Source organism: Dipteris shenzhenensis, chromosome 12 (assembly GCF_047967505.1).
Source record: "Dipteris shenzhenensis isolate YYH24624 ecotype China chromosome 12, Dip_SZ_1.0, whole genome shotgun sequence".
NCBI classification, from domain to species: domain Eukaryota; kingdom Viridiplantae; phylum Streptophyta; class Polypodiopsida; order Gleicheniales; family Dipteridaceae; genus Dipteris; species Dipteris shenzhenensis.
Genome location: NC_141607.1, coordinates 29,592,084 through 29,610,714, shown reverse-complemented (window position 1 = coordinate 29,610,714; position 18,631 = coordinate 29,592,084). Strand labels below are relative to the sequence as shown.

General features: G+C 43.0%; 1 protein-coding gene across 2 annotated transcripts; it reads left to right on the top strand.

Moving 5' to 3' along the window:
- Nucleotides 1-4,754: 4,754 nt before the first annotated feature.
- On the top strand, nucleotides 4,755-8,521 carry LOC147896072 (uncharacterized). Of its 2 annotated transcripts, XM_087383200.1 has the most exons (4): nucleotides 4,755-5,063; nucleotides 5,202-6,707; nucleotides 6,803-7,927; nucleotides 8,042-8,521. In XM_087383200.1, exons 2-4 carry the CDS (start codon nucleotides 5,249-5,251, stop codon nucleotides 8,341-8,343), a joined length of 2,886 nt encoding a protein of 961 aa, XP_087239326.1. In that variant the 5' UTR covers nucleotides 4,755-5,063; nucleotides 5,202-5,248; the 3' UTR covers nucleotides 8,344-8,521. The 2 variants fall into 2 exon arrangements, with proteins under 2 accessions (XP_087239326.1, XP_087239325.1); XM_087383199.1 differs by having other exon boundaries at nucleotides 4,755-6,707.
- The last annotated feature ends 10,110 nt before the right edge of the window (nucleotides 8,522-18,631 follow it).

Sequence of the window (18,631 nt, the reverse complement as noted above, 5' to 3'; positions counted from 1 at the left end):
GCAAATAAACGCGGTGATTGACGCGCAAATAGACGAGCATTTAGCCGCGCTAATAGACGCGCCCGTAATTTCTCTACTAGAGCAACGCCTATAGACGCGCCCGCTATTTTGCGCGTCTACCAAGCGTGTCTATAGTTGCTTTGTGTTGTTGTGTTAGGCTGCAAGCTCCAGCGTCCCATCATCGGAGGCGAGCGATCAGCAAGGCCAGGGATCAGGCCAACAAGACGAGGATCAGGGAGAAGGCGCAACTCAAGAGAACCAAGGATCAGGCCACCAAGACGAGGAGGAGGACGAGGACGATTCGAATGAGTAGTAGTAGTAGTAGTAGTAGTAGTAGTAGTAGTTTGCATATACTTCGCCATGTATGTCATTTTGTATATCCGCTCGTTTGAGCAACTTTGTATCACCGTTTTCGTAAGGGTAATTTTGTAACAAACAATGTTATATATGTTCGACATGTATATCCTTTTGTTGCTCGATCATTTCATTTGACGATTTTGTATCACCCTTTTCGCAAGGGAAATTTTGTGATAAAAAACTTTTTTTTGTAATTAAAAAAAAAAAGCATTAGTGGGGCAAAATAGGGCTTGCTATGGCCCTGTTTAGCCCCACTAATGCTTTTTTTTAACTTCTGTTAATCGTCGCTATATAGCGATGTTTACCAGTGTCGCTATATAGCGACATTTAACAGCGTCGCTATATAGCGACGGTTCTTTTCCGATGCATTTAGAGACTTTTATAACGACGTTTGCGCCCGTGAAAAAAAAAAATTTTAATGTAAAAAGCATCGATATTTTCGTCGGAAAAGGGCCTATGCCTTGTAGTGATTGTTGGAGGCCACAAAACCAATGAGGGATATGTATTTCATTCCTATGGGAGATTTAGATTAAAGAGAGTGAGTTCTTGTTTTCATAAGTAAGCTTCTTTTGTTGTGTTTGTTTGCATTGTAGAAGTGCCATAACTGTTATTTTGTTTAGAATTTGTTTTTCACTTGCTGTACAGATGGATTAATAGAAAGATCTTTTTGGACAAAGTAGAGACACAATCAATAAAAGTTCTTGATGACTTGAGGGGAGCTTGAGGGTAGTGACAACCATGGGCATCACAATACAACAATAGATGGAGGACATAAGATTGGAAGGGAGAAAACATATGTTTATGTCACTAAGATCAAAAGAGTCAAAGATTGAGGGTACTTGGGTGACATATGTTTATCTCACAAAGATCAAAAGAGTCAAGGACATGGTCTCTCTAATCTGGACATGACTGCTCATACGGTTGTTTACAAGTTTGTTTCTAATACTTTTTTTGGTGGTCATTATTCATTGCTTTTGTTCGGGTGTTTGTTGCATGGAACTTGTCAGTTGTTCTACTTGTTTCATGAACCTTGTCTAGGTATAAGAACTCCCACAAGTTTGTGTTTGTTGACTCATAGGTATCTTGCACATATAGCAAGAGAGAGAAAGATCTCTGAGATTCCAAATTGGTGCATGAGTTGGGTGGAGATTGGACATGCTGCATGCATGTATCCACCCAGCATGCACAATCTGTCTCAGTGGGAATTGGCAAACTGTCCTTAGTGAGTTGAATTCCCAAAAGGACAAGTATTGGTGTGGGAAAGAGACATGTATAATACTTATGCTTCAAGTAAAGTCACTGAAGAATTAAATAAGGATAAAATGGAGGAAAGCTCAAGGAAAAAGAAAACACAAACGAAAAAACAAGAACCAACTCCAAACAAAGGTAAGTAAGATACACACATGTTGGGATCCATTTGTTGTTCATAATGTGGGTTTGACATAGTGTAATAATGTTATTCTTTCCTCTCTCTTTAGATGAGGAGCCATCTAGTCCACCAAGACAAGAGAAAGATCACTTGCAGAGTGCAGGTAAGGGTGTGGTTATTTTTTCTTCTTTCAGTTGTTGTTTCAAATCTTGCTTTGGTGGTGATTGATATAATTTTTTCATTTAGGTGCACAATTTGTCACAAAGCTTGTAAAGCGTTATGTGGTCACAATCATCGGATATTACATTGGCCCGTGGTATCACTCCATTGTATGCTTGTATGGTCGGTGACTACATTAGCATGGGCATGGACTTTGCTCAATCCAATAAAAATGAAAAGTATGCTATTGTTCATGAGTTTTTCATGACTGTGGTTAGTCCAGACAGAGACTACATGAGGATGGGTAGGAAGATCAAGTGGGTTGCAAATTTTATATTGCTTGATTTTCCAACTATTATCCGTTTGATGAGAGAGGACCCACACCCTTTTGGAATATCTTGTTGGAGGACCATGTGCGCCACGGGCTTGTAGTTGCGACAGCTTCTTTTCCTGATAGTGGTTGTTTGGCATGCATATGTCCTATGGCAGGTAAGATTGACTAGCACTATTTGTATTATATGTATTCTATTAAATTCATTCTTCTGGTTTAAGATTGTATTACTTGATTGTAGGACCATGTGTTTCTTGGATGGAGAGCTTTGCATTTGTCCAAGGTTTGGAAGTTGTTAGATGTGTTGTCATGCATGACAAGCTACCATCTAGATGTTAGGAAGACCTGAGTAAAGCTCTTAAGGTAAGCTAGGATTCCATGCATGCTATATTGTTATCCTACATTTGATAGATGCCATGTTCCATGTTGCATGAATGCTATGTTTTGAGTGTAAAGTATTCCTTTTCTTTGGGGTTTCTTATTTTGGTTAGGAAGTGTAGTCTTTGATGCTGTAATGCTTGCTAGCTAAAGTCATTCTTCTATGCACATTTTCAGATGCAATGTTTAGTGTTGGCTCTTGTACATAGAGCTAAGAAGAATCCATCAATTTTTTTGGATGAGAGTGTTCCACTATTTCAGAAACTTTCCATTGATCCACTTGATGATTTGTGGACTCACTACGTTCTTAGAGGACAACCATGCCAATGTCTTCTTAGATGACACGAGGTGGACTAGAGAGAAGTGCCTTTTGTCTCTCCTGTGTGTTTCAGGTTAGTTTTAGAGATGGGTTGTGGCATTGCTCCTCTCATGTGTGCTTATCAAGCTACTAGCAGGCCTTGTTTTTCATTTTATTCATATAGCAGTATTGTGGCTAACATTGTTGAGCCACTTGTAGCGGACCATTTTGGAAAATGGGTGAGGTCAGAGCATGCAGGCAATGGGGATGAAGATAGAGTGGACCTATCACAAATCCATTTGATTAGTATGCTCTTGAATTTAGATCTTTTTATGAGACTTTTGGATTGTTGTTTGATTTTCATAATCTACTTCAACAACTATTTATTTTTAGGCGCCAGGGATCCATGATCTGTTGTCAAAGATGGGCATCAAAGGAATACACAGGAATGACTTCTCTCTACTACGAAAAATGCTTCAAAATGCTATTGATAAGCAAGTGCCCATGTGAAAGAATGTCATTAACGCCACTTCTCTTTTGTAATTGTCAATGAACCATGCACTTCTCTTTGTAATTGTCATTAGTGCCACTTCTCTTTGCAATTGTCATAAGCACCACTTCTTTGTACTTTCGTGGATACTCCGAAGGATTTTGTGGTAACCTGTACTCAAAGATTTTTTAAGGAAGAGCTCGATGAGATGTATATTTGCTTTGAATTTCTCTCTTTCTTAATATAAATTTCCTTGGTTTTCTTGGGAATTTTTTTTTGGTCAATGAAACGGGCAAGAGGAGATAGATATTGCTTCAATGTTGCATTGCTCAATTGACGTAGACGTTAAGGCGTCATAATGGAAAGATCGATCAAGTAGGTGTATTCTTGATCGAAGATCAATTGGGTGTACTCTTCATCAATTGGAATTTGGGTGTACTGTTGATTGAAGATCCGTCGTTCAACGTTTAGGCGTCATAATGAAAGATCAATTTGCGTGTACTGTTGATTGAAGATCCGTGGTTGAGTTGTGTCCATGAACATCAGTTGTTGACTTGTGGTGTCCTCTAGCTCTACGGATCGATCGATCGACGTCGGACGGACCACGATTCGTGCGTTCCCAAATTTAACGAAATTGCAATCGTTTCTGCATTTGCTACGTCCAAGTTCCAACCGCCACCTTTTTTTATAGCACTTGCCTTGTTGGAGGAACAAGTAATTGCAGAATTTTAATCCTCTGTGTGAAGCTCAGTCTGTAAAAACTTCTCAACTTCTCGCGAGCCGCGACGCCTGCTACTAGAGCAGGTAGATAGTGAGATCTCTCAAATTTGAAGGCTGCAACACTGTTCAAAGGGGTTTTTACTCGAGATTGTGAGAACCGGTAGATACATCATACGCGCCGTGCATTGCATCTACTGACACTCTTATCCATCCCTCACGATTACAAGTGACAAATGTACCAGAGAAGTTTCTATGACAATGCTATCAGTTGTTTCTCAGAGTCGGACTCAGACAAGCCACCTATCATCCTCGTTCATTTAAGGAGGCTGCTGATAAAGTGAAGAAGATTGACTTAACGATCCATCCTGTCAAAATCCAACCTCCATCCGCAGTGCGGCAGTGATCCGCTTGCAAGTTGCTACCCTCGGGGGCACGCCATCCCAGGACTTCGCAAACCTGTTGACGTTTGCAGGCCTTAATGCACAAACTAGATCGACCCTCGAAGTTCGAACCCTGGCCTGTAGCTCGCTGGCGCCGGCGCTGCCCACGAACCACAGCTTCCTCTGTCAGTCCAGCCAGTCGTGGCAGTGCATCATTCGCTGGAGGGAAGTGAAAGCATTTAAATGGTGAAACCGGAGAAGATGAGGGGAGTTCTTGCACCTATGGATAATAAGGCGCACCAGGAATCAGGATTCCTTCTCACAATCTTGAGTGCTGCATCGGGGATTCCGGTCAGAACCCGGTTTGCGCTGGATTCGCTTTTGATCCCGATTTCCGGACCAGGCTTGATGAGATCAGTCTGCAAAGCGGAGCCTAAAGTTCTAAACGTCTTCAAGCCATTAATTTGTGAAGTTTGAACACCGTCTTTGCTCTGGACCTTCGACTCCCCTTGCTTCCTGTGGAAGGCCAACGAGCTCCGAATCCCGATGACTTCGGAGCTGGAAGGCGCATCTATAAAAGAGTAAAATCTTTGAATCCACATCCTGCACGAAAATACGAACTTTTGGATCAAAAAAACGGCCCGAACGTGATCACCCACACATTATCATGGTGGTGTTGAAGACGTGCATCCTCATGTTTTTCGCTATTGTCGTGGCAGCGACAGCATGTTGCATACCAGGCCGCGAAGACGCTGCGTCCTTGCTAATGTTCAAAGCCTCCTTGTCCGACCCAGAAGGTGCCCTTTCCACTTGGAGAACGGCGTTGTTGCACAATTCTAGTCGCTGCTGGACAGGAATCCAATGTAACCAGCAAGGTCGTGTCGTGGCTATCCAATTGCCTGCTCTCTCGCTGCACGGCTCCATTTCCCCGCCTCTCGGTCAACTCTCCTTCCTCCTCACTCTCAACCTGTCCTCCAATAATTTCTTCGGCAACATCCCTTCTTGGTTGCTCGCCAACTACACCTTCTTGCAACTCCTGGATCTTACTGCCAACAACTTGACAGGAAGAATACCACCAGAGCTAGGCATGCTCAAACGTCTGAGAGTACTTCACCTCGGGGGCAATGGATTGGCAGGCGGTGTCCCTTCAACTTTGGCGAACTGCTCTGATTTGGAGGACCTGGAGCTTCATCAGAACCACCTGACTGGAGGGATACCGCCTGAGCTAGGCATGCTACAACATTTGAGAGTGCTTTCTCTTTGGAGCAATGGATTGACAGATGGTATTCCCACAACTTTGGCAAATTGCTCTGCTTTGGAGGACCTCGAGCTTCAGTGGAACCAGCTGAATGGGGGGATATCGCCAGGGCTAGGCATGCTAAAACGTCTGAGAGTGCTTTACCTTGTGGGCAATGGAATGACAGGCGGAGTTCCCACAACTTTATCGAACTGCTCGGCTTTGGAGGACTTAGAGCTTCAACTGAACCAGCTGAGCGGAGGGATACCTGCAGAGTTAGGCATGTTACAACGTCTGAGCGTGCTTCTCCTTTTTCGCAATGGATTGACACGTGATGTTCCGACAACTTTGGCAAACTGCTCTGCTTTGGAGCACGTTGAACTGTCGGAGAACCACCTGAGCGGAGGGTTACCATCCGAGCTAGGCATGCTGAAACAACTAGTAGTGCTTTTTGTTTGGGGCAACAAGCTCAGCGGTGTAATTCCAAAGTCCTTGACAAATTGCTCGCTTCTAGTAGGATTTTCGCTATATCACAACCAGTTCAGTGGAGAAATTCCTGTGCAAATTGGCCAGCTTCGAAGCTTGAAGCTACTTGAACTTGGGGACAATAGACTCACGGGTACTCTTCCCGCAACCTTGCTAAACTGCACAGCTCTTACTGACCTTGTTATCTCGGACAACCAGCTGTCCGCATCTGAAGCCTTTCTGGGAGAACTCCTTCAGACTCTCACACATCTCGAAGTATTGGAACTGCCCAACAACCGATTCCAAGGCAACCTTCCCGATGTTTTCGACCGATGCCCTAACCTCACGTACCTGGTTTTATCCAACAATTCTTTTACAGGGACTCTTCCTCGCTCCCTTGCTAGTCTGAAGCGACTCATCCAGCTACGCTTTGAACATAATCATTTCCAGGGAACTATTCCCAGCATGTTTGCCACCTCCTTATCCCTGCAGACACTAAGCCTCTCCTACAATAACCTCTCAGGTGAATTTCTTCCATTAGTTTTGTGTTTGTTGCAGCCGATTCCTCTATTGTTGAATGCATTGATGACAGTTTTGTTACCTTGACTGCTCTTGCAGGTAGCATTCTAGATAGTCTTGGAGACCTACCAGCTCTTGTCAGGCTAGATCTCTCACACAACTGCTTGGTTGGGCAAGTACCACCGCAGCTTGGAAACCTTCAGCTATTGATGTTCTTAAATCTATCAAGGAACGACCTGTCCGGCCAAGTTCCCGCTCTTAGTGGCTGCAAGGAACTGACAAGCTTGAATTTCTCTTACAACAAACTCAGTGGTAATGTACCAGCGAACCTCGCAAATCTTGGCAGTTTGGAATCGTTGGATTTGTCTTACAATCAACTTAACGGTTCACTCCCACAAATCCCCCTCTTCGAAAATGCATCAATTTCAAACTTCTCTGGAAACCCCCGTCTGTGCGGTCCAATACTTCGCAGAGCATGTATCAGCACTCCAGCTAGATCTGATTTCCAACTCAAATTGGTCGTGGGAATTATAGTTTCTGTGTCGGTAGTCCTTGTGGCAACTTTCACAATTCTCGTCATTTTGAGGCAGACTTGCAGCCGTAGAGAAACAGCTCATCTTGAAGATGATTTGTTGAGAGAAGAATACTTGGTCACTGCCGAAGAGCTTCGACAAGCAACTGACAACTTTAGCCAAAAGAATATCATAGGTTCTGGAAGTGTGAGCATTGTCTTCAAAGCTATCCTCCCACGAAAGAATATTCCAGTGGCAGTTAAAGTTTTCAGGAATATTGGAGTGGCCTTGAATGCAGAGGCTCAGTTTAGAAGAGAAGTGCAGCTGCTGGCCAAGCTGCGACACCGAAACATAGTGAGAATATATGGATGCTGCATCAGCTTGAAGATGAAAGCACTCATTCTAGAGCTTATACCAAATGGCAATTTGGCAGAGCGTTGCTATGGGAGTAAGATGCAAGAGACTCCATTGAGTATGGAGGAGAAATTGCACATATTAAGAGGGGTTGCACACGGCTTGTACTACTTGCATGATCTCCATCCGGAAGGCCCTATTTTGCATTGTGATATCAAGCCCGAGAATATTTTGTTGGACGCTGATTTGGAACCACACATTTCTGATTTTGGAATTGCAAAGCTTCTCCACGGCGGGAATAGTTATGAAGCTTCAATGTCCCTTTTGCTTAGGGGATCTGTGGGCTACATCCCTCCAGGCAAGTCCCAATGAAATTTAGGAGTCGAACCATATTCTTATTGAATGCTTAATGTTTCTGAATCTTTGCCATCTCCATGACTGTGTGCTAATGAACATGGATCTGATTTTGCAGAATATGGATGTAATTGTCAAGCGAGTACTAAGGGAGATGTCTACAGTTTTGGAATTGTAATGCTAGAGCTTCTCACCGGCAAGAGACCCACCATCTTCGCTGAAGAGTTGCAGGAAGTGCAGAGTCTTGTGTCATGGGCACGATCAGCTTACTTGCATAATGAAGTGAGCATTTTGAGCACCACAACTTCGACTGACCAAGCCGCTGAGAGAGCAATACTAGTTGCTTTAATGTGCACAAATGATTTGGCCTCTAATCGTCCCACCATGCACCAAGTTGTACAATTTCTAACTAGCTTGTGATAGATCAAGTACCCCCCCTCGATGGTTCATATAGTAGCTGCCCTAGGATGAATTACCTTAGTACTTCTCACATACGAGTCAATGTCTCTTATGTATATTGTAGTTCTACTTTGGCTTAAATTGTATACAAATACATGGAGAAAATGAAGGGGTTTTTGTCATGGATATGTTGATTGTACACTGACCAATTTATTAACTTGCAAGAATTGTTTACAAGGGATGAATTCTAAAAGTATGAAGTTTTGTAAACTATGAGCGAACTATAGTATCTATTATGTGAGTACAATATCTGCTTGAGAAGGAGCTTGTTTTATGGGACTGCAAGTGGATCCCTTTGGTGTGGGTAGGAATCTTAAGCAGACTACTTTTGTAAATGCAATATGTGCTTGACAAGGGGCCTATGTTTATTAAGTTGAATTTGAACTTTTTGCATTATTGTGATGGTGGTCAAGACCATCTCATTGAGTTTAAAGCAAGGAGACACCATAGCTATTGTAGACTTGTGACTCGCTTAGCCATACGTGTCATTTCTAAGCATTTATTCTACTTGTGAGTAGAGAGTTCTATTACTCATCAATGATTCAGAAGACATGAAATATATAGTATATCTTTTCTTTTTTTGTTAATAATGGCTATGCATTGCCCATCTTGATGTCATCACCAAGGACAATATGAAGTGCCCAAGTGATGAGATTACAAAAAATCAAAGAATATGGGAGCACAACTAGCATGGTGGGTAAATGGTTCAAGGAAGTGAAGAAGGAGATATTTTATTATCACCAATGATGCCATAGCAACACTAAGATAAACTAGCCAGTAGTTAAACCATTCAAAAATTTTAAATGGAGACCACATCAACGATATATTGAAGTCATTTCAATAACATATCCAATGACATCACATTACTAGACTCGATCCTGTAGGCTGTCATGATCTTTGCAATGGATGAGTATAGGGACACATGCCTGAGAAACCTACTTGGAAAACCTCACTTCAATCCAAACATACTCTTACCCCCTACATTGGGAGCTAGATGTACTATAGGCATGCACGACTGTTATGTGCACACCATTGCCTTTGTTGAGTATATGGTTGATTACCATTCTTGGAAAATATCGAATTTTAATCGTATAGATCTACCTACCATTACTCCATGAATAGACATGATGTAAAAAAGACCATCATGTGGTGCATATAACACAAATTTTCTTAAGTTTAGACAAAACCCACAAACGTTTTGGCTCCATCTTGCATGTGACCTTGGTACCCTACTAAGGCCAAGATGGCTAGCATAGTACTTGCAAGTATGGGAATGGTTTCAAAACTCAGAGAATGTGTCTTGGGGATGATGTCATTCTATTGCCTTGCTATGCTTCAGCAAAGGCTTGTTGATGGCTGAAGAGTACACAAAGCCATGTGATAATATGTTGTATGTGTTAGATATCAATGCTCCACTCTCGTGTAACTACGTGGGAACCAGCTAACTCTACTTATAAGCCTCCCATATGAGGAGAAGGCATTTGAGTAGCTCGGTTATCCGGTAGGTCCTGGTTTGGACACCAAATGGGGGCCATGTGTCGCCTGATGGCTGGACGGCTTCAGATAGAGTTGGCACACTGCCAACTAGGCTACATGCAAGTGCGGGAAGGCATCCCATGACTGACCGCACTGAGGGTAGACGGAGCATTTCCCGGGGCAGCCCACTCTCGGGTTGCGGGGCCCGTTTGGAGCCCCAGATGATCCCAGATGGCTCTGGGCTGAACGGCGTTCATAGGTCAGTTGCTCTATTCTGCGTCACGGTTCTATCATGTGGTCGGTGGCCTATTTCGGGACTGACCTCCAGTCAGCCATTTTGGGCGGACTGGGTCGGTCTCCCAATTGAGTCTAACCGACTACGACTGGTGGCTATATAAGAGCAAGCCCGTGAAGCCCATATTCATCACTGGCTACAGCAACCCTGATTCCTTAGCATCTAGCCTCCGTCCTCTACTGTTTTCAGCATGCCATTGAAGCTTCTCACACAGGAGCACATGGCTGGGAGGTAGCGCCATCTATTGTATCAGTTTTATAGTAATCAAATTTTTGATTCTCCATACTATCTGCTTTTCTCTCTTGCATACGACGTTCTGAAAGATCCTGTTATCTGTTGAGCACAGACGTTGTATTATTTTCTTACATGGTATCAGAGCTTGGGCTCTAGCAAAAAGATTTGGTAGTGTGTTTCTGTTTGCGAGCAGATTGTGAGAGATGGCCCAGCCCGCAAGACTGCGAATCCCACCATTCGGCGAAAGTGGAAAGTTGGACGGCACTAACTATCCACTCTAGAAGTTCAAGATGAAGACCATCCTAAGCACATACGAGCTTTGGGATACTACTACTGGGGTGGACGTGAAGCCGTTGTGAGACCGAATCCAGCCAATGTAGGACAACAGATAGTACCAACTGCGGATGAGATTCTCGCGTGGACAAGAAGAAATGCAGATGCGCTGTGTTCTATTGTCTGCAGTGTAAGTCATTCTGTCATGGCATTAATTCAACATGTCACCATAGCAGAGGAGGCATGGACGGTCTTGAAAAATCAGTACAAGACCACGAATCAGACGCGAATTCAGAATCTAGAGACTCAACTCGCGAACAAGAAACTGTTTGAGTCTGAAACGGCAGAGAAGTTTATCACCAGGGTGAAGAATCTGCGAGATCAGATGACTGCGATTGGCATCACCATCACCAGCGAGAATCTAGCACGAAGGTGCACATGGATTCTCCTACCAAAGTACGACGGTCTTGTTATGGCATTGAATATGCAGAACAAAAATCCGCCCCTCAACTTTGAGGATTTTAGCGCGATGCTTCTGGAGGAGGAGATGCGTCAAAAGACGAGGACTGGAGAAGATTCGGCTTTCTCGACTGGATCAAAGAAAGGTAAGGGTAAGGACTCTGGTAACCCATCTTCTTCTGATGATAAAAAGAGAAAGAAGAAGATCAAGTGCTTCTATTGCAACAAGGCAGGGCACAAGCATAATGAGTGCCGGAAGAAGATTGTAGATGAGAAGAAAGGAGTAAAGAAAGAGTCCAGCAACAGCGCGTAGGTAGTATCAGTAGAGCTGTTGTGCTGAAATACATCAAAGGCACACTTGATTATGGCATCACCTATAGCAAGGGCAACATCTTGACCGGATTTTGTGACTCGGATTGGGCTGGAGATGTGGACAGTAGGAGATCAGTGATAGGTTACCATTTCTCACTTCGATCTAGAGCTGTGTCATGGGTCAGCAAGAAGCAACCCACAGTTGCTCTTTCTTCTACCGAGGCTGAGTACAAAACAGCATGTTTTGCTTCTTGTGAGGCAGTGTGGTTGAGGAGGATTTTAGGGGATATGGGTGCAGTGCAGAACAAGCCTACGTAGTTATCATGTGACAATCAGAGTTGCATGGCAATTGCAAAGAACCCTGTGTTCCACACTCACACAAAACACATTGAGATTCAATATCACTTTGTATGCGAGCTCATCATGGATGGAGAGGTCGACTTGGTGTACTGTCCGACTACAGAGAATGCTACGGACATCTTCATGAAGGCTCTTGGAAGAGACTTGCTGGAGAGGCATCTTCATCGACTTGGCATTGGGCCGAAAAAGTAAGTTCACTTGCGGGTGGACATTGAGGGGGGGTGTTAGATATCAATGCTCCACTCTCATGTAACTATGCGAGAACCAGCTAACTCTACTTGTAAGCCCCCCATATGAGGAGAAGGCATTTGAGTAGCTCAGTTATCCGGTAGGTCCTGGTTTGGACACCAGATGGGGGCCATGTGTGGCCTGATGGCTGGACGGCTTCAGATAGAGTTGGCACACTGCCAACTAGGGTACATGCAAGTGCTGGAACGCATCCCATGACTGACCGCACTGAGGGTAGATGGAGCATTTCTCGGGGTAGCCCACTCTCAGGTTGCGGGGCCCGTTTGGAGCCCCAGATGATCCCGGATGGCTCTGGGTTGCCATAGGTCAGTTGCTCTATTTTGCGCCATGGTTCTATCGTGTGGTTGGTGGCCTATTTCGGGACCGACCTCCGGTCGGCCATTTTGGGCGGACTGGGTCGATCTCCCAATTGAGTCTAACCGACTACGACTGGTGGCTATATAAGAGCAAGCCCGTGAAGCCCATATTCATCACTGGCTACAGCAACCCTAATTCCTTAGCATCTAGCCTCCGTCCTCTACTGTTTCTAGCACACCATCGAAGCTTCTCACACAGGAGCACACGGATGGGAGGCAGCGCCATCTATTGTATCAATTTTACAGTAATCAAAATTTTGATTCTCCATACTATCTGCTTTTCTCTCTTGCATACAAGATCATGTTATCTGTTGAGCATAGACGTTGTATTATTTTCTTACAGTATATTATGGAAGTGTTTTGAATGAGCAACATGGAGCAAAATGAGGTCTTCTTTGATAGTTAAGAAGAGTTGGATAATGATGACTTTTGTCTTAAAACAGTTAAAGCTTGTTGTCAGAGATGATGGAAAAGTAGAGATTTTAGACACTGAGTGATAACAAAAAGACTACCTTAAGTGATGAGATGAAGGATTGATGGCCAGCAAGTCACAGTTAAGGCCACCTACACTAACAGAACGACACAAAAGATGACAAAATATGAAGAGGGGAAAGCAGAATAGTGGAGATGAGGAGAGAGGGCACAACTAGAGAGCACACCAAAAATGACTAACTGTACACTAGATTTAGTTTAAAATGTAGAATATATACAAAACTATTTAGGATTAGGGTTAGGGCATCTAACCCTTTCCTTTAAAGGTGTTGAGAGATCATGCTCAACATCATGTGATTACATGTGCATAGCACTAACACATATAGATGATCAACATCATGAAGTAGGCCTTCCCTCAAGATGATGATTCTGGGGAATCGAAGAAGGACTGAACATTACATTCCATCACACCCCTTTAATGGGAATGCCCTTCCTCTGCGTCAAACCAAGAGCTTGTCGGTGTTTCTCGAAAAGCTCTTTACAGAGTGGTTTGGTAAAGATGTCTGCAACATTCTCTTTGCTATCACAATGCTACAATGTGATGTCACCAAGTAACACTCTTTCTTTGATGAAGTGCTCTCTGACATCAATGTGCTTTGTTCTGGAGTGATATACTGGATTCTAGCTGGCCAATGCTTGACCAGATTGATTATCATAGTATATTGTTGTTGGCTTTGACTCATCAAAGTAATCTATTTTTGGCAATAGTCTTCTGAGCCATATAGCCTCACATGCACCTGTAGTGAGTGCTCTATATTTTGCTTCAATCAAAGGCAAAGAAACAATTGGCTGTTTGTTTGAAAACCATGATATAGCACCTTGACCAAGGAAAAATGCATATCCCTATGTGGATCTCCTTGTCTCATGATCTTCGACATAGTCACTACAGTCATAGTATCCATGGAACCTTGGATGACTTCCTCTGTATTCTATTCCAAACTGTCTTGTACCTCTGATGTATCTCAAGACTCTTTTGGCTGCATTCCAATGAGACTATTTTGGATTTGCCATAAATTGTGCTAGTGAGCTTACTGCATAACAAATATATGGCCGTGTGATAGTCAGATATATAAGAGATCCGATGAGCTACTTGTAGTACCTGTCATTGATTGTAGGCTTTTTTTAATCTTTTGTAAGTTTCAAACTCTGTTCCATGGGAGTGGCTGCAATCTTGCAATCTGCCATATGAAACTTCTTCAGAAGATTGCCAACATATTTGAGCTGGACTCATGAAGGTACTATCTGAATCTCTCTAGAACTCAATTCCAAGCTCAATTCCAAGACAATAGTGCATAAGTCCAAGATGTTTCATGTCGAACTCTGTAGATAAGTCTTGTTTCAATTTCTTGATGAAGCTATCCTTGCATCCTGTCACAATCGGATCATCTACATACAAAAGTGCAATAGTAATTTCTTCCCCTTGAACTTTGTAGTAGAGAGTATGATCTGCATTGGATTTCATGTATCCCATATCAGCAAAATACTTGTTGATTCTACTGTACCAACTTCTGGGTGCTTGCTTTAAGCTGTAGAGACTCTATTTGAGATGGAAAACCTGATTCTCCTTTCCTGTTTCAACCTCGGGGGGTTCACCGCACAAAATTTTAGTGTACCATGTGCATTCAAAAGGAAGGGTATTTTAATTGAACTTTTTGAAAAAATTTAATAGGATTACAATAACAGGAGGGTTTTTAAAATTCAACTTTAGAAAAAAAACACCTAGTTCAAAAGTAAAGAGGGGTGTTTTTATTGGGGGGGAAATTTTACTCAAGGGGTTTTTAAAATACCACTTGAACGCACGTGATACATAGGGTTTCTTAGTAGTGCACCCCCCGAGGGTTCAACATAACCTGCTGGTTGTTGCATGTAGACTTCCTCATCTAGATAACCATTGAGAAATGCATTCTTGACATCGAGATGATACACATTCCATCTGCTTAGTGTCGCTAGTGATATCAAGAACCGTATGGAATCCATCTTTGCTACTAGAGCATAAGTCTCATCATAAGCTTGACCATATTATTGTGCAAACCCTTTTGTAACTAGTCTGGCTTTGTATCTTTGAATAACTCCATCTATTACTGTGTAAATCCTTTTGCAACTAGTCTAATTTTGTATCTTTGAATAATTCCATCTAGATTGTACTTCACTTTGTATACCCATTTGTTTGCTATAGCCTTTTTTCCTGGTGGAAGGTCGCATAATTCCCAAGTATTATTCTTGTACAAAGCATCTATTTCTTCATTCATAGTAGTTTGCCATTCTGGCTTGTCTACTGCGTCTTCGAAGTACACTAGCTCTTCTGTTGCCATGATGGTAGTCATAAGAGCATAGTTGACTGGTGGTTTCAACCTGAATTGCTTTGCCTTTCTGAGCATATGTCAATCTGGCTGGAAGTTTGCTTTCCCTAGTAAACTGTCTAAGCTACTGTGGCTCTGCTTTGGGTGTTTCTGGCAATTCTTGCTCTTCTTCATCAACCTTTTTTATAGATGATTGTGAAATTGGTGCATCTATCTCCTGTGAATTTGAGGATTTCCATTTTGATTCCTCATCAAAGATTACATCTCTGGAGATAATGACCTTGCGGTTGATGGGATCATACAACTTGTATGCTTTGCTTTCTTTGCTGTAGCCAACCATGATGCATTTGTGTGACTTCACATCCAATTTCCTGTGATGATCATCATGTATGTGGGCATATGCTATGCAACCAAATATGCGAAGATGCCCAATGTGTGGCTTGTGTCTAGTGAATTCTTCATAAGGTGTCATACCCTGAATCGGTTCGGTAGGAAGCCGATTAAGCAAATAGTTTGCAGTGGCTATTGCTTTTGCCCAATACTGATTCGAAAAATTCTTCTCACTAAGCATTGCTCTAGCACTGTCTGCTAAAGTACCATTGTTCCTTTCAGCTCTTGCATTCTGCTGAGGAGTATCTTCACATGTGAATTGTCTTCAAATGCCATGACTACTGCAAAAGTTCATGAATGCTGAAGACATATATTCACCTCCTCTATCTGCTCTCATGACTTTTGATCTTTCTGCCCGTTTGGTTTTCTACCATGGCTTTGAATTCTTGAAATTTGGAAAACACTTCATATTTCTCTTTCAGGTAGACCCAACAATATCTGCTGTAGTCATCAATGAAAGTCAAGTAGTTAAGTGAACCATTGATGCTGCGGGTCTAGGCATAACCCCATACATCTGTATGAATCAAATCAAGAATGCCTCTTGCTTGAGAGGTGCTTCTACCAAAGTTGGTTCACTTTTGTTTGCCAAAGTAGCATGCTTTGCAAACTTTTCCAAGAGACTATAGCTTAGGAATCCCGATTGCCATATTTGGATTCCTGAGATCTAGCAAGCTCTTGAAATTGACATGACCATATCTCTTGTGCCATTTTGCGGATAGTGGAATTTGTTGCGGGTTGAGCTGACATGGCATGCAAATCTAGTACTGTTGCTAGCATTTTGTACAAGCGTCCTTCCTTGACTCCTTTTCCCACTAGCTGAAATCTTTTGGATTTGTCTCTGATAGTGCAGTCATCTCCATTGAAGATGACTGGGTAGTTGTGTTCACTCATTTGACCTACTGGCAAGAGGTTTTGGCTGAGCTTCGAAACATAGAGTTGATCTTCACTAATCCTTTCGTACCAGTGAAATTGTTCATAGGGATAATGCATGTCCCTTGAACTGGATTCAGTGTATTATCTACTGTGTAGATGGCATTCTCTTGACCTTCTAATGGTTTCATCTCTGTGAATCATTCCTGATGATTTGTCATATGAGATGATGCACCACTATCGATATACCAAGGATCCTGATCTACTTGGTTGACTTGATAGCCGAGATCCTCTTTTGAATTGCAATCAGTGTCTAGATACATTGTATCAGTCTTTTGCATTTTTTCGTTTGCAAGAAACATATTCCCATGTTCATTTGCAAAATGACTGTGACTAGAATGTCCACCACGATGATTTCCTCGTCTACGGGAATTCCCTCGATTGCTACTGGGCTGATGGCCTTGGTCGTACTGCTTCTTGTGGCAATCTCTTTCATAGTGTCCAAACTTATGATAGTAGTTGCATTGGATGTTTGACACATTGGTGGATGCATTTCGTCGTCCTTGGAATCTTCCTCGATTGGAATGATTTCCTCTTTGTTGATTCTAATGTTGCCGAGGATGATGCTGATGCTGATTTTGACTTTGATGATGATTTTATTGCTGATGATGACCACTTCTTTGGAATGATCTACCTCTTCCTCTGCCTCTGCCTCTGGTTCTATCTGAAATTGTGAATGCCTAATCATTAGAATGACCTTTGCGTGCATGAATGGCTTGCGTCCTGAGTTCTTCACCAAGTAAGACCGACTGAAGTTCTTCTAGTGTCGAAATTTGCCGTTGAATGGCAATACTCTGGACCAGATTCTCGTATCCCTCTCCTAGTCCATTCAAGATGACTTGAACCATTTTCGCAGGATTCATACTGTATCTTGCTGCTGCGAGTTGATTGTTGTAGTCAGGACTTGATCCTGAGTACGTAACCATGACCAGTTTCACTGCTATTGCATCAACCACGGTGACCACAGGCATTCGTGGTCCAGAGCGATAGCTCCGAAGAGGATTCAGTGCATGACCAAGTAGAACAAATGCCACCCCAGTCACCACCGGCCTACATAGCCATTGACGGCGGGGCCCAGTCACTAAAACTTGTCTAGCCACCCACATCGACTTATGCTCTTTCCCAAGAAGCAACATCTTACTTAGAGCAACAGGGTCTAGGCAGTTTGCATGAGAGCCTAAAATCCTTGGGGGACAGTCCTACCATGACCACATACATCAAGGACTTTCTCCATTCTTACTACAATCACTGTACAGCAGAGACCACTCAACATTATCCTCAATAGTACAGTCATTCAACGGGCTTTCTCACGGCCAAAACAAGGTGGCAAATACCCTAAACGGCCTGCTGATGCAAAGTTTATCGAAGTATAGTCTCTCCTCACCAAGGGCACATTGATCCATAGAGACAGCATATTGCTTCGTACAATTCTTGACCATCGCCTCAAGGGAGCAACACAATTCCTATCCACAATCCTGGGGGTTAAGTGCGGCAAAAATCGCTCCCTTCCACTCCACACATTTGTTTTGTTGAGTAGGAAGCTAAAATAAGACTGGGTCCAGCACTTCATCATCTTCTTTACAAAGAAACTCGATGGTTCTTCAGGCCAAAAATGTAAAATTCCACACTTATTGGCTATAATCATCACAAAAGAACTAAAAGAAAGAGAAATGACTCTGCCCCAGTCACCAAAACCAATTGAGGAGTTGGACATATGCTTCTCACTAGTATGGGAGCCGTCACCAACTTCTCCTACTATCACATTGATAAGTGCAAATGCCTTAGCAAAAATACCTATTCTAGAGGTCGGGATTGCAAAATTGCCCCATGAGATGCTACAACTCGGTGCACAACTGCAACCAATACGTCTCAACCAACAGCAGCAACCAGAGCTCGAGACAAGATCAGCACCCGAACCTGAGGAAAGATCGGCACCAGAGCCTGAGGCTACATCAGCACTCGAACTGCCCATCGACACCATGCCAGTTGATGAGCCACAAGGGGAGCTAGTGCCCGATCAATAGTATGACTATTGTACACAAGGGACTGAAATGCCACTGGAACAACCTCCCCCAAGTACTACAGAATCATCAGGATGGCTACATGGGCACCACTTGTATCAG

What these genes read in the sequence shown, in the direction of transcription:
- LOC147896072 (XM_087383199.1), top strand. Translation starts at nt 5,150, where the DNA reads ATGGTGGTGTTGAAGACGTGCATCCTCATGTTTTTCGCTATTGTCGTG. An exon ending in CTCCTACAATAACCTCTCAG is followed by an intron (nt 6,708 to 6,802) that starts GTGAATTTCTTC and finishes CTGCTCTTGCAG; the next exon opens with GTAGCATTCTAGATAGTCTT. An exon ending in TGTGGGCTACATCCCTCCAG is followed by an intron (nt 7,928 to 8,041) that starts GCAAGTCCCAAT and finishes CTGATTTTGCAG; the next exon opens with AATATGGATGTAATTGTCAA.